Source organism: Chelonus insularis, unplaced genomic scaffold, assembly GCF_013357705.1.
Source record: "Chelonus insularis isolate UGA/USDA-ARS -01 unplaced genomic scaffold, ASM1335770v1 contig_75_pilon, whole genome shotgun sequence".
NCBI lineage: Eukaryota > Metazoa > Arthropoda > Insecta > Hymenoptera > Braconidae > Chelonus > Chelonus insularis.
The window spans coordinates 1,008,306-1,028,516 of record NW_023276737.1 but is presented as its reverse complement, the minus strand read 5'-3'; the positions used below and the strand labels follow the sequence as shown (position 1 = coordinate 1,028,516).

The 20,211-nt window shown below is 31.4% G+C and overlaps 4 protein-coding genes across 9 annotated transcripts; 3 read left to right on the top strand and 1 right to left on the bottom strand.

Annotated features, from left to right (window-relative positions):
- Positions 1 to 26: 26 nt before the first annotated feature.
- Positions 27 to 1,695, bottom strand: LOC118071147 (cyclin N-terminal domain-containing protein 1-like). 2 transcript variants are annotated; one of them, XM_035090133.1, is made up of 5 exons: positions 1,535 to 1,695; positions 1,350 to 1,448; positions 988 to 1,265; positions 504 to 731; positions 27 to 427 (listed from the first exon to the last, which is right to left on the bottom strand). In XM_035090133.1, exons 1-5 carry the CDS (start codon positions 1,548 to 1,550, stop codon positions 164 to 166), a joined length of 885 nt encoding a protein of 294 aa, XP_034946024.1. In that variant the 5' UTR covers positions 1,551 to 1,695; the 3' UTR covers positions 27 to 163. The 2 variants fall into 2 exon arrangements, with proteins under 2 accessions (XP_034946024.1, XP_034946025.1); XM_035090134.1 differs by having other exon boundaries at positions 1,524 to 1,623.
- Positions 1,696 to 1,844: 149 nt separating this feature from the next.
- LOC118071145 (N(4)-(Beta-N-acetylglucosaminyl)-L-asparaginase-like) lies at positions 1,845 to 3,597 on the top strand. The gene is made up of 5 exons (XM_035090131.1): positions 1,845 to 2,258; positions 2,348 to 2,504; positions 2,587 to 2,812; positions 2,877 to 3,172; positions 3,259 to 3,597. The coding sequence occupies exons 1-5, from the start codon at positions 2,123 to 2,125 to the stop codon at positions 3,512 to 3,514; spliced, it is 1,071 nt and encodes a 356-aa protein (XP_034946022.1). The 5' UTR covers positions 1,845 to 2,122; the 3' UTR covers positions 3,515 to 3,597.
- A 206-nt stretch (positions 3,598 to 3,803) lies between these two features.
- Positions 3,804 to 8,691, top strand: aux (cyclin-G-associated kinase). The gene is made up of 6 exons (XM_035090139.1): positions 3,804 to 4,022; positions 4,486 to 4,547; positions 4,660 to 5,245; positions 5,306 to 6,105; positions 6,186 to 8,003; positions 8,187 to 8,691. Exons 1-6 carry the CDS (start codon positions 3,899 to 3,901, stop codon positions 8,292 to 8,294), a joined length of 3,498 nt encoding a protein of 1,165 aa, XP_034946030.1. The 5' UTR covers positions 3,804 to 3,898; the 3' UTR covers positions 8,295 to 8,691.
- A 563-nt stretch (positions 8,692 to 9,254) lies between these two features.
- On the top strand, positions 9,255 to 20,193 carry LOC118071184 (uncharacterized). Of its 5 annotated transcripts, none has more exons than XM_035090183.1 (8): positions 9,255 to 9,490; positions 9,944 to 10,472; positions 10,556 to 11,592; positions 12,014 to 12,881; positions 13,123 to 13,472; positions 14,042 to 14,417; positions 14,487 to 14,554; positions 15,250 to 20,193. In XM_035090183.1, exons 2-8 carry the CDS (start codon positions 10,014 to 10,016, stop codon positions 16,175 to 16,177), a joined length of 4,086 nt encoding a protein of 1,361 aa, XP_034946074.1. In that variant the 5' UTR covers positions 9,255 to 9,490; positions 9,944 to 10,013; the 3' UTR covers positions 16,178 to 20,193. The 5 variants fall into 5 exon arrangements, with proteins under 5 accessions (XP_034946074.1, XP_034946073.1, XP_034946072.1 ...); XM_035090182.1 differs by having other exon boundaries at positions 14,484 to 14,554; XM_035090181.1 differs by having other exon boundaries at positions 14,484 to 14,554; positions 15,241 to 20,193.
- The last annotated feature ends 18 nt before the right edge of the window (positions 20,194 to 20,211 follow it).

The following is a 20,211-nucleotide window of genomic DNA, read 5'->3' as shown; positions in this document are numbered from 1 at the left end:
AATAACGTTTCTATGCTAAATAACAATAATTTAATTAGTTAAGATCGGGCTATAATTTATTTTTAAGTTAATTAGAATACTGTATGTAATGATGACCGGATAATTAACATTATTGAATTAACAGAAATCAATGACACTGATGGAATACATATTTTAAAATCAATTAATTTGGTCTCGCAAGTTCAAAAATAGTAGTTGCCATCAAATAAATATCTTTATGTTTGATATCTATTAGCTCAGCTAATTTTTCAGTGATACTTATCTGTCTTTCTTTCTTTACATTAAAAAAAAATAAAGTGCACACAATTATTGATGCACTTAAAAATAACATGTCTATTTCCATAGTCATAAAAGTAATTTTTTCAATCTTAGTCCTGGCAATAGAACCTATAATCATGAGTTGTAATTGGCCATATAAATTTTGGTGCTAAAAAAATAATGTACCAAAGAATTAAAACAATAAATTAAATTATAAAAAACTATTTTTTGGTTCATTTACTTACCTGTAAAAATGTTAAATCCAGAATGCTAATTGTAGACTCATAAAATTTAGGTAAGTCTCGAAGACCTAATGCTACTAATAGGACTTCAAGACAGTCCAATGGAGTAATTGATGGTATTCGATAATTTAATGTTTTAAATACTTTTATTTCTGATTTGAATATTGTATTTGGTGAATATTCAACTTTTTCATTATTTTCAGGGCTCATTAATTGAAGACCTGCGATAATCTAAAATAATTTTAATTTAAAATAATAATCATATGAATAATAACAATGAACAATAATTTTAATTTAATATTTTTTGAGTAAAAGATGAAATATTACTATCAAAAAGTAAAATTAATTCAAAGCCTATATTTAGATCTCGATAATGTTTACTTTATCAAAACTTGTTCAAACATAATTATGGAAATGAAAAAAATGAAAACAATAACTTTTAGGAGTAAAAAAAATTTTTTTTTATTAATTATGAATTATTTGTTACCTGTGCTATACCAAGATGCTTGTAGTGAGAGTCTACTTTGCTTGCAAGTTGAATACAAGACATCAGTCTTAATTTAATTTCATTGGAAAATTTATCAGTAACCTGATTCCAATTATGAGTATTATTTTCAGCATCATTTTCATATTTTTTATAAATTTCCCAAAATTTATTACACATGTACTTATCGAATAAGTACAGTGAAAGATATTTTGTTCTTGGATGCAAATTAAAATATTCAGCAAGTGTGAATACTGTCTTAACTACCGTTATTGAAGTAGCTGAAAAAAAAATTAATAAGTGCATTTATTACTTTAAAAAATTTTTACGTGAATGAAATTGTAAATATTGAATTCATTGAATACCTATAAATGGCATGTAAAATTCCGTGCCATTTTTTAAAGAGAGTTCTTGTTCATGTTGAATTTCTGTAATGTATTGAATCCAATCTCGAATCATCATATCTGAATAATATTAAATAAAAATTATTACAGGTAATTCAATAAAACTTTACAAAATCATATAAATAAAATTTATACAATAAATAAACCTGAATAATTCTCCATGTTTAATTCGGAACTATTCAATTTATTATTTCCACAGAGATATTAATAAAATAAATAGTCGATTGCAATAGAGATATAACACTTAAATATTTGATGTTTACGATTAAAGATTAATTGATAAATAATCAAAACAATGTTTTCAGTATCATAATCAGTTCTGGATTGGACAATAGTGAATGAAGCTTTCCCCTCTGTTTACTGGGTATAAAGTATCTGTGGAATTTTTTGTGTTATCAGACAGAAATACTTTATTACCAAGTCAATATAATCTCATGAGGTTGTAATAATCATACTATTTAAAACAGTACAAGGTACACAGTAGTCTAAAAGCATATTGTATTTCAAGTGATTAGGCAAATGTTGATTGACTTTAAATTTAATGAAATCAGATAAATTATTATTCCCAATTTCTAAGTAAAAATAATTATTAAAATTTAAATTATCCATTTAATTACTCTATAGGAAAATATTTTTATTATTATTTATAACTCATAATAAAACTCGGACGACTTCATTGTTGTTTTTGTATTAGTGGTCAACTTCAGAGCTCAGAAGATTTAATAACAACAAACATGAAACGAATATTATTGATAGTATTTTTAAATGTTCTTTTAAATAATCATTTATTCACAAACGCTGCAGATAATACTCCAGCTAAGTTTCCACTTGTAGTAATTACGTGGGACTATTTATCCGCTACTCAAACTGGTAAGAGCAAATTTATTAAGTCCTCATTATGTTATGATTTGATTCATTTTAATTTAATGATCTTCATCAATTCATGATGATGTCGGCAGCCTGGAAAATATTAAATGAACAGAAGTTGAGTTCAATTGATGCGATTGAAGGTGCTTGTGCATTGTGTGAAGAGCAGCAATGTCGAACAACTGTAGGGTATGGTGGAAGTCCTGATGAAGCTGGCGAAACTACTCTCGATGCTATGATTATGGATGGGTAAAATTTATTTTTAAAATATTCAACACTATTTGCTTTACTTGAAGTTATTAGATTAAAAGATTCTTTCTTACAATTTTAGAGTTACAATGGATGTAGGAGCAGTAGGTGGACTAAGGAATATTAAAAGTGCAATATCAGTTGCTAGAAAAGTATTAGAAAATACCAAACACACATTATTAACTGGAAGTCTTGCTACAAAGTTTGCTATAGATATGGGGTTCAAATCTGAATCTTTGACAACCAATGTTTCATTGAATATGTGGCAATCTTGGAAGCAACAAAATTGTCAGCCTAATTTCTGGAAGGTAAGAGGTCAAATAATTATTACAAAATCTTTAAAAAATATCAATATTAACTTTTTGATTACAGAATGTATCTCCTGATCCATCAAGATCATGTGGACCCTATACTCCAAATAAAGTACTAACAACAGAACAAAATGAACAATCTTATTCAAATGAAGAAAATCATGACACAATTGGAGTAATAGCAATTGATAGTCAAGGAAAAATTGCAGCAGGAACATCGACAAATGGAGCTAAATTCAAAATTCCAGGACGTGTTGGTGATTCTCCTGTACCTGGAGCTGGATCATATGCTGATCAAGAAGTTGGAGCAGCTGCAGGAACCGGAGATGGAGATATTATGATGCGATTTTTACCCAGGTATTAGTTTAACTATTTCATCTGATAAATTGATATTCTAAAAGTTTTTATGTGCTAAGAAAATAATAATCACAAATTGTTTAAAGTTTTTTGGCAGTAGAAGAAATGCGAAGAGGTGCATCGCCAGCAGATGCAGCAGCTACGGCAATTAGAAGAATAGCAAAACATCATTCACAGTTTATTGCTGGTGTTATAGCGTTAAACAAAAATGGCGAGTATGGAGCAGCTTGTCATGGTATATATAGATTCCCATTTTATGTAAGCAATCCAGAGTTTGGGAGCCCTCAATTTTTACTTGCTGATTGCATTAAATCAGCATCACCTGAAGTGAAAAATATCTAAAAATATTTTTTATCAACATAAAAACCTTTTGAAGCTAAGTATTTTTTTTTAATTTATGATATTTATCAATAAAACTGTATCGATACTACATGAATTAAAAAAATATTTTGAAAATAAAAAGTTTTTAAACATATTGTTATAGAAGTATTTATTTTTTTAAAAAAAACGCGTTCATTTGTTGGTAAAGTAGGTTTTTTGATTATTAATTGAGTGAATTAAGTATGAGCTTCGTGAAATATTCACTAAGCGCTACTTTCAAGTCATTGTCACGTGACCTTGACACAAACGCCATAATTTCCAATATGGCCGATAAGCATCGGCTTTGTAATTTTCTATTTTAAAAAAGTCTATTATATTTAAATAATTTTAATTTAGCAAACAATTATGTCGGATTACTTAAGATCAGCGCTTGGGTATTTAAATGGTAATTCTAGCAGTAATGAATTCGTAGGGCAAGTGCTGGAAATTAATAATGTGAAATTACGAGTGAATAGATTGATTGCTGAGGGTGAGTAATGCTTTCCAATCCACCCACTTTTTGTATTATTATATTTTTAATTTTAATTAATACACGTGTTAAATTTAACAAAAATATATAGTATCATATTGATAATGTACAACTTACATATCTTGATCATTTTCCATATGTTATTATTGTTTGATTTTTTCTCCAATTATTTGTTTATATCTGTCAATTAAATAGTTTACAAATTTTAATAATTGATTATATTTGGATCATTTATACTAAAAATATTCCCGTATTTATTTTTCATCTTAAAGCTGTTGAAGTACATGCTTTCCATGAATTAATCTCTTTATTCAGAACTAATTTAATGCTCTAAATATCGCAGCAAAGTGAAAGGTACAATTATCGTGTATAATTTGTAAAAGTGAATGTTTTGTTTAAAATATTATTAGTATTATATGAAATAAACATTTTCTTTATAATTAATTTTATTCTATTTGAACAGGTGGATGGGCTTTAGTATTTGCTGTAGAAGATATTGCAACTGGTAAAGAGTATGCATTAAAGGTAGGCCTTTATTAAATTTATCAAAAGTTGTAAATAAAATTGCTATAATAGTAGAAAACAATTTTCTAGTATATAGAATGTTTCATAGATAATTAAAATATCGTTTTTGCAGAGACTGATAGCAGTAGATGAAAAAGCTAACAAAAGTATTATTCAAGAGATAGAAACATTAAAGAAATTATCAGGGCATCCTAATGTAATTCAATATTTATGTGCGCAACGAATAGAAAAAGAAGATAAAAGAGGATGTGAATATTTAGTAGTAACAGAATTATGTCCTGGCGGTAATTTGGCTGATGTACTTCGTGGAACAACTTCAAATTCATTATCTCTAGCTCAAATATGCCGAGTAGCTTATCAAGCAACAAAGGCAATCCATCATATGCACAGTCAACAACCTCAACCAATAGTACATTTTGACATAAAATTAGAAAATTTTTTATTTGGAGCTGACGGACTTATAAAACTGTGTGATTTTGGTAGTGCTTCCACGCAGCAAATCTTGCCAGATCCGTCATGGAACGCTCAAAAACGTTCTATGTTAGAAGATCAATTGGCGCAATTTACAACCCCGATGTATCGATCTCCAGAGATGTTAGATACTTGGAATAATGAGCCTATTGGCCCACCAGTTGATTGTTGGGCTTTAGGTTGTATATTATACTCTTTAGTTACTCTTCGGCACCCTTTTCCAGAAGGTAAATATTTATACAATTGATTTTCTTAACACTTTTCAAATGAAAATTTCACTTTTTTAGGAAATAAATTAGCAATTCTTAACGCAAAATACTCACCTCCAAATCCAAATCCACATCTTTCATGTGTTCATGAATTGATAAAAGGTTGTCTAGAGCCGTCACCAATTAATCGTATGACAACGTCAACTCTATTAGAAAGATTAGCTGCTATTGCTGAGTCAAATAATTTTGATCCACGAGAACCAGCTAAAATAGAGGTTAAGGCTGCGCCACCACCAAGACCTGCCCCACCGCCACCATCAAGTCCTGTACCGCCGCCAAGACCGAATCCTCCATCAGGACAACCATCATCTAATGCTCCACCACCTAGACCTACACCTATGTATCAACCTGCACCTCAAAAAGCATCAGGAAGCCACAGTTCTGGTTTATTTAGTTCTTTAAAAGGCGGAGCAGGGAGTATATTTCGTAATTTGAAAGATACTTCAACGAAAGTTATGCATACTGTGCAACAGAGTATGGCAAGGACTGAGTTAGATGCAAGTTATTTAACATCAAGGATTTTAATTATGCCATATCCAGCTGATGGTATAGAATCTGCTTATCGATCAAATCATGTGGAAGATGTGCGAGCATATCTTCAAACTAGGCACCCTCCTCCAGCGAAAATTCAACTCTACAATCTCTCTCGTGGACGACCTAATGTTATTAGATTACCTGGTAAACATATTGACTGCACTTTTGCCTATGCTTCGCCAGACTCTGCAGCTCCCCTTCTTTCTGCTCTCTATCAAATTTGTCAGGATATTTATAGATACCTTGATGCCGATTTTAATCACATTGTAGTACTTTATTGTACAGTAAGTTCATTTCGTTGTTTTTCTTTAAGCAATAAGAATATAAAAGTTCAACATTCATGTAATTTTTATTGTAATTTTAGGATGGATGTCGAGCCAGTGCCACTATAGCATGTGCTTTGCTACTTTATGCTGGAGTTTTATCAACTCCGGAAGAAACAATTACGCTTTTTACAACACGAAGATGTCAACCTCCTCAATTACAGCCTTCAGAACTTAGATCAATTAATTATATGAGTTTATTACATTTTGGAACACTTCCCCACACAAAACCTGTAGCTCTGAGATCTCTGCTTTTACAACCAGTTCCTTTATTTACCCGAGCAAAGGATGGTTGTAGGCCTTACGTTGATATTTACAGTAATGGGGCGTTAGTTTTTTCTACTAAAAAAGCAGAATATGAAGATATGAAATTATTCGACATGATGGAGGGAAAGGCATGTTTAATTTTAGGTGATGCCACTGTTCGTGGAGATGTTACAATAGTTGTTTTTCATGCAAGACAACAACTCGGTCGTGTAATAGGAATAAAAATAGCATCGTTTCATTTTCATACGGGTTATATTTCTCCTTCAGAAAATACTTTGACTTTTGAGAAACAAGATTTAGATGATACTCCAGATGTAGGAGGCAAATTTAAGATTATGCTGAATGTTATTATTGGTGAAGAAAATTCGAAGCCTTCAAGAATTCCAGCACCGTGGGAAGTAGAAGCTTCAAATGATCAAGATTTAAGACCAGATCCACTATTTGGATCTACTTTAGAGATGGAAGAAACTCTAGAAAACTTTAGAACCTCAAACAAAGGAGAAGTATCACCACCACGCCGGCCGTCTTTGCCAATGGAAAGAGAACCTCTCGTGGAAAAGACCTCCGAACCAGAATTGAAATTAGAAGAACCAGTAATCGAAGAATCTAAAGAGGAGAAATTTGAAGAGGCAGTTCTTTTAGACTTTGGCTTACCGTCATCTCAAGAATCTTCTGTTCCGAAGCCATCGTCTTCAGTACCTACTCCAAGTATGGATATATTTTCTAACTCATCACAGAATGAAAATGACCTATTTGGCGGATTTACTTCGTTTAATCCAGCTACATCAAACGAAAGTACTCAGCCGGAAACAAGTAAATCCTCAAATGATCTATTCTTTGGAAATATGCAAAACTCGATGAGCAATGAAAATACTAATGACTTATTGAAAGAAAATCAATCAAAGAAAACAAACAGTGACTTTTTATTTGATCCTCTGGGAGGAAATAGTTCAAATGATCTCTTAAACAATTGGACAAATAATACGAAAAGTATGGGTGGCTTAAAGACTCCTGGCGAAGAATTTCCCCGCAATGCCAGTGTACCAAACTTTGGAGCACAAAACAAAGATCCATTTGCAAATTTAGCTGGTTCAATGGGAGCTGGTCTCAACGTCAGCTGGAATGGTACACCACGTGAATCTAATACTCCTCAATCGACTAGTCCAGCAGCTGGAACACCAGTCCATTCTAGTCCACGCATGCATAATAAAATTAATCCATCAGCTGATATTAATTTTGATTCAGTGAATTCTAATAATAAACAAACTAAATCTGGTGATGCTTTTGAAGATCTTCTTGGTAGTCAAGGTTATAATTTCTTTAGTTCAAGAAAAACAGATAAAGATAGTCCGAAAACTATCAATCAAATGCGTAAATTGGAAGCAGCTAAAACAATGGATCCCGATAGATTAAAAGTTTCAGAATGGACAGAGGGTAAAAAGGGTAATTTGCGAGCACTTTTATGCTCATTACATACAGTTTTATGGCCTGAGGCAGACAGATGGCAAAGATATGAGATGCATCAACTTGTCACTGCTGCAGATGTTAAAAAAGCTTATCGAAAAGCTTGTCTTGCAGTTCATCCTGATAAGGTATTAACTTATTTTAACCGTGATTATTTTATTACTAGATTGATATCAAATTTCGTACATTCTACTCAAATAATTATTTAATTAGTATTTTATGTATTCATTTCAATAAGTATTTAAAGAATACTTGCATTAGTCGAGCGAATTAGTTACGTAAAATAATTCATCATTTTTATTTGATTTCAGCAAACTGGAACTGCAAATGAAAATATGGCAAAACTCATCTTCATGGAATTAAATAATGCTTGGAGTGCATTCGAAAATGATGCATCACAACAGAATTTATTTAGCTAATTTTATGATATTGAAAATAATTGTTAAAATGAATTCTACAGATATTTAAATATTTTTATCAAGTTATTTTATAACTTTTTTTTTCAAGTTAAAAAGACTTATTTAGCCAACTGTGCGCATTAGTAATATTTTGTTTAAACTGTAAGATAAATCTTATGACATTCCAACAATATTACTATTTATCGTAGTCGTGTTGTCTCTTATCAAACTGTTAGTCTTATAAATTACCTAATGGATATATCAATCAATGTCCATTTACGAAAAGTTATTGTAATTTAATTTTATTGCAAAGATAAATTACTGTGTTCGTTTTATCTTTAAATCTTCAAAATCATGTTTAGGAAAAATAATTATATGTATATAATGCAATGTAAATTTACCAGATCCCGAATATACAAAAATATTTTCTGGGTGATCATAAAGTGCATTAAATTCCTTCATTAATATTCAATCTACTTAAGAGTTTTTTTTATCACAGCTCTGGACTCAATGTCTGAATACCTAATTTTTTCATTTAAGTAACTAAAAAAGAAATGATGTTTTTCACGATTTTATTGATTAATTTACCGCGATAGAAGAATTATCGAGGTCAAAGCAAGGACAAAAGGACACAAGTGATGTTGTATTTGCGCTACCCCTCCCGTAAACTAATCTGATTGCGTTTTTTACGAGTAAAAAAAATACTAAAAAAATCTGAAGATTAAATTACGTAATATCAAGAAGAAAAAAAGATTATTACTGGAAAAGATACAATTTAGGGTGGTTGCTAAAGATCAAGAGTTTGGAGAAGAGTGAATTGTTATTTGCTTTCAGTATAAAACGAGATTCCCTGCTAGCCAAGTGGCATCTCTATGACGTTCGAAGTTTCACCTACAATCACGCACGCGTACATTCTTATCTAAGGGTTGGCCGGTTCATGTATCTGTGCTGTTTGATACGGGCAGGGGTTGAAGACTCCAAGGGAGGGGCTGGAGCAGCCAAAAATGGCTGTCACGCACGGGACAGAACGTCCGAAGGAGGGCGAGTGATGCTTTCAAACTCCTCGTCTTCCACCACACTGACCAATTGACATTGTTTTGCAACAATCGAACGGCATTTAGTCAATCGATAGTTATTATGTTGGAATTGAAGAGTTATTTACGTGGAGTTCTTAAACCACCCCCGGCTATCGCAGCTTTGTTCAACTATGTTAAGAGGTAATCTTTAAATTTTACAATTATATTAGTTGTGTTGAAATACAATTATTTCAATGTCAGTTGTAATTCAGTATGCTTAGTTTATTTTTAAATGACATTTGTTTATTGCAAAAATCTATTTTTTTTGAGGTCAACAATTTTTTTTTCTTTGCAACATAGTTGTCTACGTCACAAGAGTGAATTGGAAGGAGTTTCAAAACAGTCGTAAACTGCTGAATTATAAATTGAATTGCCGCGTTCCGGGGTTGTTTATTTTATCAGTGTATATTTGTGAAGCAACTCATAACTTTATTAAAATTTTTTCATCACCACAGGAAATGATTTTCAAAGATTCAAAACTGTTTAAATGACATGTTATGTAAATTAGTGTTTGATTAAAAAGTTTGCGATTAATTCTTTATTATTTGGTTATGTAAATTTACATTTTTTCAATTAAAAAAATTATTTTTTTAGATTAAAGCTCTACCAAAATGATGTAGTACAAGCGGATTAAAACTTGTGAGAAGTTTAGGAGACTGAGAAGATGCGTGGTATTTCGCTAAGGCTGGTCTTGCTTTTGTTGTGGATAATTAATAACAATTTATCACACTATTGTGCAGCAAATACAAATAAAACTGAGAGAGCAGCAAAGAATAGATTGCGACCGTCACAGTCTCCATGGCGCCTGGTGATATGTCTATCGCACTCTCAGTCTCCATCCAGAACGGATGTCCAGCAAGCATGGGAACAAGCAAGGCTGGAGTCTTCCCAAAACGAGTTGGAAGTGTCTTATATAGAAGGAAGGATGGTTCCGATGACAGACTCGCGGTCATATCCTCTAGCTCTTGTCAACAAATATTGCGGGGAAATTGAGCGTGGAAAAACTATATTAAGTTTAGTGATTGGTGGTGGTTCAGCAGCACGATTCTTAATGACAGCGTCTGCATCGTTCAACCTTCCATCTCTTTGGCTACCAATGACTCATCGAGATTTCCTCCGGCAGGTGAATAATAAATAAAAATAATTTAATTTTGAAGTTTTATTGATTTGTGTGATAATAACTTAACACAAAAACAATATTTACAGGGGAGACCGGGACGTTTTGAAACTCGCTTAGGTTCTGGGTCTGAACAAGCTGGTGCAGCAGCAGTTGCTTTGATGGATAAAGCTAACTGGCATGCGTTTACTCTTTTTATTGACATAACGTTACTTCCATTGCATCACTTGTTACCGAAAGATCATCACAAGTTACTGCCACGAGCAATAATATATCTACCAGCCAATGATAGAAGTCTTAAGTTAAGACTGAGAAGAATTTCAGAAGAGGGAGGGTCCGGAAGTGTTGTTGTGATGGCTTGTGACTTAAATAATGCTAGAAAAATACTTTTAGTAGCTAGCAAGTATCAGATGCTCAATGGCCGTTTTTTGTGGTTGTGGTTAGACCTCAGAGCTGAATTAAGACCCAATGAGCCAAGCTTAATAAGCTCTCATATTATATATAATGCTTTAACATCATCAGTAAGAGTTGAAAACAATCCACCAGTGATTGAGAGAACTGTGAGAAGTGCTGCCACTTTTATTCATAATGATGATATTACGTCCAGTCATAACATTCATTCTCATACAGTATCCAATTTAGCCAACGATATCCATCACCTTCAAGAGTACCGTTGGCATCAAGAAAAACCCATAAAAAAAAGAGAAGATAAAGCTTTTACTTTTGATGACGATGAAGAAACACGCATCACTGATAAAACCCTAAACTCTAAGACTTTTATGCCCGCTGGAATGCTTGCTCTTAGACCATCGAGCCTCAAGATATCCGGTGGCGATGCCATTCTCTCACGAATGTTGAGAGAAGCCTCGCAAGCGCTGGATAACACTTTCCTAGAATACAAATCATCATTAAATCGCTTGAGGGATAGTCAGATAAAAGACTATTTCATTCCCACATGTTTTTTCTCATCAGATAATTCCTCAATAGCTGAGATAAGGGAGAACGTTTCCCGAAGCTTAACTAAAAAATTGAGAGAATCAATGCGTCAGATATCTCACGATAAAGCGGAATTCCAATTGTTGAATTTACAGGCTGTGCAATTTCCTGGAAATAAAACTCAGTTAAGGTAACTTTTACTTTTCTATCAAACCATACAGCTTTTTCATTTGCATTCGAATTTTTTCGTATTTTGTATTTTTTCATTCGATTTTAATTTTATCGTTTTATTCGAATTCTATAAAAAGTTTTGCTATGAATATTTGATTCTTGTATTAAATATACTTTTTATTCGTTATTTTCATAACATTTTTATCGTCATCTGATAATTATTTTTAGTCTTAAGCTCATACTAAAACTTACTTTTTATTGTCAATGTAATTCTCGTTTTTTTCATATTGAAAAACTATAAAATAAAAAACCAATAAAAAAGGTAACATGTTTATTATTGGAAACAGAACATTGAATGAAGATAATTAATAAGCGAATGTTTGCCACAATAATGATTGATAATAATATTCATTTTTATAGTTATTTTTTGTCTTCATTAGATGGACTAAAGTGGGGACAGTTCGAGGAGGAAAGGACGTACGTTTAGATACTATAACATGGCCAGGTGGTGGAATAGTACCGGCTTATATGGCTCATGGAGGAGAAAAAATAGGAATGCCAGAATATCGAATAGTAACAGCACTTGCACCACCATTTATCATGGTTACGAGTCTTCAAGAGGGCTTGTGTCTGAGAGGTGCATCTTGTAGACAAGGGGAAACTATCAAGTGTTGCTATGGATTAACAATTGACCTCTTAATATTGGTTGCAAGGGAATTAAATTTTCGATATGACTTGTACGTAGCTCATGATGGTTTATTTGGTAGAAGAAATGGGCTAAACGGAACATGGAATGGAGTTGTTGGAGAATTACTTGCTGGTAATGCTCAATTAGCTTTTGCTCCGTTGAGTGTATCTGCTAGACGAGCTGAAGTAATTGACTTCACAACACCATACTTCTTCAGTGGCGTCAGTTTTTTAGCCGCTCCCAAAGTAAATTCTGATATTTCTCTATTAGCATTTCTTTTGCCATTTAGTCCAGGACTTTGGATAGCAATATTTACATCATTAAATATAACAGCAATGGCAGTAGCTGCTTATGAATGGTTTAGCCCATTTGGATTGAATCCATGGGGTCGACAAAGAAGTAAAAACTTTTCGATTGCTTCTGCACTTTGGGTGATGTGGGGATTACTTTGTGGACATCTTGTAGCTTTTAAAGCGCCAAAATCTTGGCCTAATAAAGTCTTAATAAATGTTTGGGGTGGCTTTTCCGTCATCTTTGTAGCATCGTATACCGCAAACATCGCTGCTCTCATTGCTGATCTTTTCTTTCATTCTGCAGTTAATAATTATCACGATCGAAGTGTAAGTATTTTGTTCGTTTATATCGCTCATCATTTCCAGTAGATTTACCTCGATCATAAATATTTTTTTACTACATTTCACTACCAAAATGACTTCCAATTTAACGATAAAAAATGTGTTTATTGATGATCATTTATGTAGTTTAGTGATAGTAAGAAAACATTTGAATACTTAAGTTAATAAAGTTTAGATAGTACATTATTCTATTAATGATGCGATAATGAAAAAATTTTTGTAACAGTTATTATCTCAAAAAGTGGGAGCACCTCGAGCATCAGCAGCAGAGTATTACGTCCAGCGTGCTAATCATCACTTATCGTCCCATATAGCTCGATTTTCCATCTCTAATGTTGCTGAGGGTGTTGAGAGACTGCGAAATGGTAGCCTGGACATTTTGATAGCCGACACCCCAATATTGGATTATTATCGAGCAACCGATGATGGCTGCAGATTAGAGAAGATTGGTGATACCATCAACGAAGATACTTACGCAGTTGCTCTGACCAAAGGTCACCCTCTTAAAGAAAGTATTTCAAGGGTCATTGCAAATTATACAAGTAACGGAATGCTGGATATTCTTCAAGAAAAATGGTGAGAAAAATATATTTCATATTGATAAATTATAGTATTGAAAGATGATATTAATCAAAAGTAGTTTTATAATATTTTATTTTTATCTAAAATTAATCTAAATTGATATTTTTCATAAGTTTTTTTCCACCAAGTTATTGATCGTCAAAAAAAGTTTCATATTCACTTTGAAGCTTAAGTCTTAATAGCAAGGGAACAATTATTAGTGAAAAAAACTTTTATGGTAACTTATATGATCGTCAGAGGAATAATTCTCGAGAAATTCTGTTTTTCTCATTTCTCTTTGATTCAATTTACATCACATTCTATTGAGTTCAATAAAAAAACTTATAATCATTATTTTCTCTTTTATATGTTACATTATTCAACTTAACAAGAAATTGATAGGAGTTTAAATAATTTTAAATGTCACGGATGTCATGTTTGTAAAATATTTACAAAGTTTCGAGATGATTTATCGATTTATTGTAACTATTTGCGTATAAGATTTTCTTGACAATTTTAATAATGTCCGTAGTACAAATGACTATCATTTCCTAATAAAATTTTTAATTTGTATCTTTTTGTAGGTATGGAGGCTTGCATCCTTGTATAAAAGGTAGAGAAGGAAGAAATACTGATTTTGGTTCAGACACTAGAGGACAACCAAGACCTCTTGGAGTTGCATCCGTTGCTGGTGTCTTTTGTCTTCTAGGCCTGGGCGTTGTTCTAGGTACAATCATTCTCGCTGGAGAGCATTTGTTTTACAAATACACATTACCTAGACTGCGACACAGGCCAAAGACTTCTATTTGGAGGAGTAGAAATGTCATGTTCTTTTCGCAAAAGCTTTATAGATTTATTAATTGTGTGGAGCTGGTCTCACCGCATCATGCTGCTAGGGAATTGGTACATACTGTTAAACAAGGACACATTACCTCATTATTTCAAAAAAGCGTTAAAAGGGTTTGTATGCTGTGTTTTTAGAACTATTCACAATATTGATTGAATTACAAGGATCCTTTGTTTCAGAAGGAACATGAACAACGTCGTCGGCGTAAAAGTAAAGCACAATTCTTTGAAATGATACAAGAAATTCGTAGGTGAGTAATTAACTTCATTTTTAAGAACGTGTTAGTAGCATTTTGAAAAGTTTAAATGGGTCATTTTTTAAAGTGATTTTTTATTCGTTAAAGTCGTCGAGAAAAACGATTGTTGACAGTATAATGGATTTGTAAATCTCTCTTTAAATTCTAACTGAAACTTTCATTATCTTCATTTTTCATAAAGTTATAGAGAACAGAATAAGAGTCATTCTCTAACATGCGAAGTTTTTTCAACTTTTTTCTGGAATTTTTTAAGTAAAGAAAAACCTAAGATGAGTGTTGTCGAAAGAATTTTCAAGAGCAATTTATTCCACGATTAATCTAATTTTGAAATTGTTCGAATTTTCGGTTACTTTACTTTAATTAGTTGCTGTCAATATAGTTATCGGTTTTTTTCTACAAAACACTAATTAAATGCTAACAGTTTCTTATTTTGTTTAGTTCTTAATTAATTCTTACTTCATTTGTTTTATAAATTGGCATTGTTAGAATTTTTAAATTTATAAACAGTATTTAAACTGATCATTTTGAATATGCTAATGAGTTAATTAATTTTACCTCGATATTTCTCTAGAAAATTGTTGATATTAAAAAAATCATTTTTTTTTCCTCAAAGAAATGACTCATTCAGAAGTGTATTTTTATTCAAATAGTTAGATTATCAGACAGTAATAACCATTAAGTACCCCTAGAGTACAACAAGAAGTGAAAGAGGATGCAAATGCGAAAGAACTTGAAGCAGCGAGGAAGGAAGAAAAAGCTAAAAAAGAAAGAGAGAAAAGTAGAAGCAAGAGTCCACTAATGTTACAGAGTCCGAAAAAAGCGGAAAAAAGTAAAAGTTCTAGTAATTTATCAAGTTCTCGTCTTGGATTGTCACCACTTAGTTTGGACACGCCAATGAAACCTAGAGAATTTACATTAAGTAGCACGAATCTTAGAGCTAGAAGCCCGCTCGAGACTGTGGGACGAAGATTGAGTCATGGAGATAGTGGTTCACCACCACCTCGTCTCAGTACTGCAAACTTTGGAGGAAGTGCAACTCTTAGACCATCAATGCCAATAAAATCAGATTCAGTGAGTGGCGGTGTACCGACTCCAAAGCATTCGCGTAGTCCTGCTAAACGAGGTCAGTCTTTTCCTGTGTTTGCAACACTCAGGCGTCCACCGCCTCCACCAACGACAGCTTATCCATCTGCTGCTATATCGAAAAGTCCGCTTTTATCACCAAATGAACTCACTGCTGCAATTGGTCGTAAATTGTCAAGAGAATGGGGATCGGGGACGATCGATTTAAGTCGTTCTTCAGAAGCAATTGGATCTTTTTCTACATACAGTCCCCGTCAAGAGAGCACATTTACATTTACAGTTGAACAACCAGCTCATAAAAAAAGCCAAGAGGATATTTTAGCTCCTGCAAAGAAGCCAGTGAGACGTGCAAGAAGCCATGAAAATCGTGATATTAGTGGTAAATCAATCGGAGAATCTCCATCACCTCGTTTGATGGCTCAACCATCAGTTGGCGGTAAATCAGTGAGCGAACGTACGAAAAAACAACTTGAGTCTGAACTCAAAGCAATTTTAACTGCTAGAGCACATCATCGAGATCTACATCCTCCTTGATAGATCACTAACAATTAGCAGTGGCTTTATTTTAAAGTGTTGACATCTTTATATCGCTGCCTCTGAGGGGCTTTCATTGATTTAAGCAATATGAGATTTATAGGTCAATTTGTAGACGATCTGGCAGTTTAATAAACAAATATACACTTGCATATGTATAATGTCATACACAACACATGTACACATCGATCTTACACCAATCTAGTGCAGATAACACATGGAGCGATCATTTATAATGATATAGACAGCCTTGATTGATGATAAAAAAATAAAGAAAGCTAATGATGTGTCGTGAGACCTTCTGATCCGTTAATATATTGTTATATAATTAATAATATAGAATATACATATATATATACATGAATGATAATTAAAACATAAGTGCTATATACTTTTTAGTAGAATGTGTCTTAAAAGCATGGCATAGAACGTATGTGAATATTTCAAATATTTTCTTGTTGGCATTTTAATTCTACGAAGACCTGAAATCCAAACAAGTCTCTTCATAGATTAATTTATCCAGTAATTAACGGAATTAATTGATTCTATTGTCAAACACTTTATTATATTGAACATGGTATATGTGCCAAATTTATTCACTTTTGGAATAATAAACCATTATCATCGCTGGTATTTAAATGAAAAACAAAGGTCTGTAGTAAAGTGATATAAAAATTATCTTTCTAATCAATGCACTATTGTATGTATTTTTTTTATTCTCACGATACAAAAAAAAACGAAACGATTTTATGAAAGTTTGACTCACGGAAGATATGAATAAGGGCCGCACACTGCCATCAAGTAATTGTAATTTTTTGGACATATATCTCAAAGAAGAGACTTGAATAGTTGGCTTTCAGCATAGAAAGACCACTCATAAACCAAAAAAAAAATACGTGTATTCTAATTAAATTCTGGCGCCTATTGCGGATAATATAATATTTATCATTATAGATATGACACTTTATCAAAGTCACATTTTCACAAATCGATATATTAATGAAGAAAACATAAAGAATGAAATAATTAGGGTACATTGAAAACTGGTTCATTATAAAATTAATAGGAAAAATTGACAACTATTGAAAGAGAAAAAATTAAATATGAATTGTTAATTATTGATGGGTGTATAAAGAGTTTAAAAGCTAGTTAGCTGAGACTGATGGAAGATTAGAAAGTTAATTTCTGCCAAATAAATCAGACTGATTAATTGGGCTTTGTTGGAAAGAGGAATTGTGGTTATGATTGATTGGAATTGAATGATGAATAGCTTTAATCCATGAATGTTGATTAATACCTTCTCTATCTGAACTCATTAAGAGATGTGGTTGTAGTGATTGATCTAATTTGATCCTATAATACCTATTTATCTTTACTATTAGATCATTAGAGAATGAATATCTGGGACTAATAAAATATTATCTAAAATATTCATTTTTAATAATTCATAAGCGAGGCCTTAGTAGTAGTCGTATCCGCCCAATTTTCATTAGAAAAATTACTGTTATTCAATATTTTAAGAGTGTAGACATTATATAGATCGTTATGAATTTTATTTCATAGTTTATTGTTAGAAATGATACTTAATATTAATATTAAATTCTTGAAAGTCATAGAGGGAAGATTTTCGTGTGCATGCTAGAACCTTTTAACTATTCATGTATTCTATTTGATTATTATTCTTTAGAAATAAATACTTACAAATATTATTATATTTTTTACACTATAAAGAGAAGTTTTTAATTAATTTTTCGTCAAATGTTGAATATGCATTTGATTAAATCATTTCGTTTTGTAAAATAATATCTACATTCAATCATTCGTAATGCAAAACTTATAAATATTCATGGAAATACACTGTTATCTGTGAATTTTCATAAATTGAAGAAAAACAAAAAACTAAAAAATGTAGAAGATTACAGTCAGAAAAATTATGAATCTATCTATAGCCAATGCCAAATTCATGTGGCAAATGATTTTAAATGAAAAAAACATAATTTTAAATTGATAAGAAATTTCATGAAAATGATTTTAACAGTCCATAACGTATTTAACGTCTAAAATGTATGGTAAATTACCACTTTTAGTAGATGAAGTAAATAAAAAAACTTGAAAAAAAAAGAAAAAGGTAAAATTATCTAACAAAGTTCATTACAAATGATCAAAACAAAAATTATAGGGGGCCATTTCAGAGTCACCCAAGCCTAAAGAATCAAATATAGACTAATGTAAGAGAAAAAAATACATTTTAAATTCTGTTCTTTAGATGGGGAAGATCAATCTGTGATTTGAACAGGTGGCTATTTCGCACTTTTCTTCGTGTGACAAATATTTATCATTATAAGGATTTATCCTTCTTAAAAGATTTAATTTTCCATTTAAATAGTATTTTTCTTCAACTTTCGTAGAACATCCTTCACTACTTGTATATAAATATAGCATTATTGTAAAAAAAAAACATGCACGCATATTCGTCAATTGTCACAGTTAAATCAAAGATGGATCAGGCCCAAAAATCTCTTTTGTGCGCCAACAAGATTTTGTATAGTTGGGTCATGACATAGAGAGATGAGAAAATTATATTTAAAGATTATAAATAAAAATGTGAAAGAATGTTCCGTTTCGATCCTCGTTCTGTCAGATACAGTTTTCCTAAGGAAAAGATAATTTGATTGTGACATAAATCAGTAAGATAAGAGATGAAAATGAATGAAATATAAATTTAAGAAAGTCACAAAAAAGCGTCATATATAAATTTAAATATTGTAATTGTAAGACGGCCTACTGACTTGATTTTCAATTTAAATTAAATGCAAGCATATGCTGACGTTTGTTGTATTTTCGTCAAGTAGAACAATATTCGGTTATTCAATAAGTTCATGAGAAAGTATTCTCATTATTTGTTTCATAACGTAATCTAGTATTCAGGAATCACGAATGTAATGTTCGATTGTATAGTAACTGAAAAAGTACTTGAGATATTCTAAATTTTAATGATGGACTGGTTTTCTCATAAAAATTGATTTTAATAATTTGTAAAATTCATTATTCATTATTATTTGTTAAATTTTATACTTTGTTACTATTTGTTAATTTATTATTTACTGCAACTTAAATATTTTGATAAATTAATTGAGCTCAGTTCGCTATTGAATATAGCAAATTTTATTTCATGAAATTGTATATCGAAGTCAAGGAATGCAAAAAAGTGTGAGTGTTTAAAAAATTAGTTCATCAATGGCAATAAAATATTAATTCTATTCTCTACAAAACACTGCCATAAATTGATCTGGTTATACATATTGCATTGGATGACCTGCCAAGTTAGTTAATCACAAATAATATTGTTGATCGAAAAATTTGAACTAAAAATATAGAACGAAAAACATATGAATTTTAAAAAAATATTTCCATTAAGATAAGTAGATTATCGATATGAGATAACTGTTATAATTTTATTTTGCATGTATATAAAATATTTTTAGTGTTGTAAAATACAATATAATTGTACTTAGAAACATTCTTAACTAACTTTAATGTCAACAAAAAAGTATTAAAAAAAAAATTTTATTGTTATTTAAATAGCTCAAACTACTTCACTATTATTTTGATATGTATGTTAATTAATTATTACCATTGATTGCTGGTTAATTATTCTTTATAAAAGTTCAATCCAAGTTTCATTGAAAGCTATATAGGAAGATATTGAGGGATTGGAACTTGAACGATGGATCAAATTAACTAAAGCAATGCGTACATTATGTATAAAAAAATATGTAAGAAATAAATATTATATTATTAATTATAATAATATTATTGATAATGATATGATGATAACAATGAAATGAAGATACAATGGAAATCCTGCTGCCATAGTAAACTTGTTGGCGTACAATATTAGGATAGGTTCCTTGCAACCTACCTCGTCTCTCTTGTTACGCCTACTATACTATACTTACACTGTTATTGTTGATCAAAACTCCATAATAATAAGAAATAAATATATTGTCTGAAAATTCTTCTTTCTAATTGAT

Excerpts from the sequence above, each read along its gene's own strand:
- LOC118071147 (XM_035090133.1), bottom strand. Across the intron at positions 1,266-1,349 it reads ATTTTACATGCCATTTATAG|CTACTTCAATAACGGTAGTT; the intron begins GTATTCAATGAA and ends TTTTTTTTTCAG. Across the intron at positions 732-987 it reads AGCATCTTGGTATAGCACAG|ATTATCGCAGGTCTTCAATT; the intron begins GTAACAAATAAT and ends AAATTATTTTAG.
- LOC118071145 (XM_035090131.1), top strand. The coding sequence starts at position 2,123 with ATGAAACGAATATTATTGATAGTATTTTTAAATGTTCTTTTAAATAAT. Across the intron at positions 2,259-2,347 it reads TTTATCCGCTACTCAAACTG|CCTGGAAAATATTAAATGAA; the intron begins GTAAGAGCAAAT and ends TGATGTCGGCAG. Across the intron at positions 2,505-2,586 it reads GATGCTATGATTATGGATGG|AGTTACAATGGATGTAGGAG; the intron begins GTAAAATTTATT and ends TTACAATTTTAG.
- aux (XM_035090139.1), top strand. The coding sequence starts at position 3,899 with ATGTCGGATTACTTAAGATCAGCGCTTGGGTATTTAAATGGTAATTCT. Across the intron at positions 4,023-4,485 it reads GAATAGATTGATTGCTGAGG|GTGGATGGGCTTTAGTATTT; the intron begins GTGAGTAATGCT and ends CTATTTGAACAG. Across the intron at positions 8,004-8,186 it reads TTGCAGTTCATCCTGATAAG|CAAACTGGAACTGCAAATGA; the intron begins GTATTAACTTAT and ends ATTTGATTTCAG.
- LOC118071184 (XM_035090178.1), top strand. The coding sequence starts at position 10,014 with ATGCGTGGTATTTCGCTAAGGCTGGTCTTGCTTTTGTTGTGGATAATT. Across the intron at positions 11,593-12,013 it reads GGAAATAAAACTCAGTTAAG|ATGGACTAAAGTGGGGACAG; the intron begins GTAACTTTTACT and ends TGTCTTCATTAG. Across the intron at positions 12,882-13,122 it reads ATAATTATCACGATCGAAGT|TTATTATCTCAAAAAGTGGG; the intron begins GTAAGTATTTTG and ends TTTTTGTAACAG.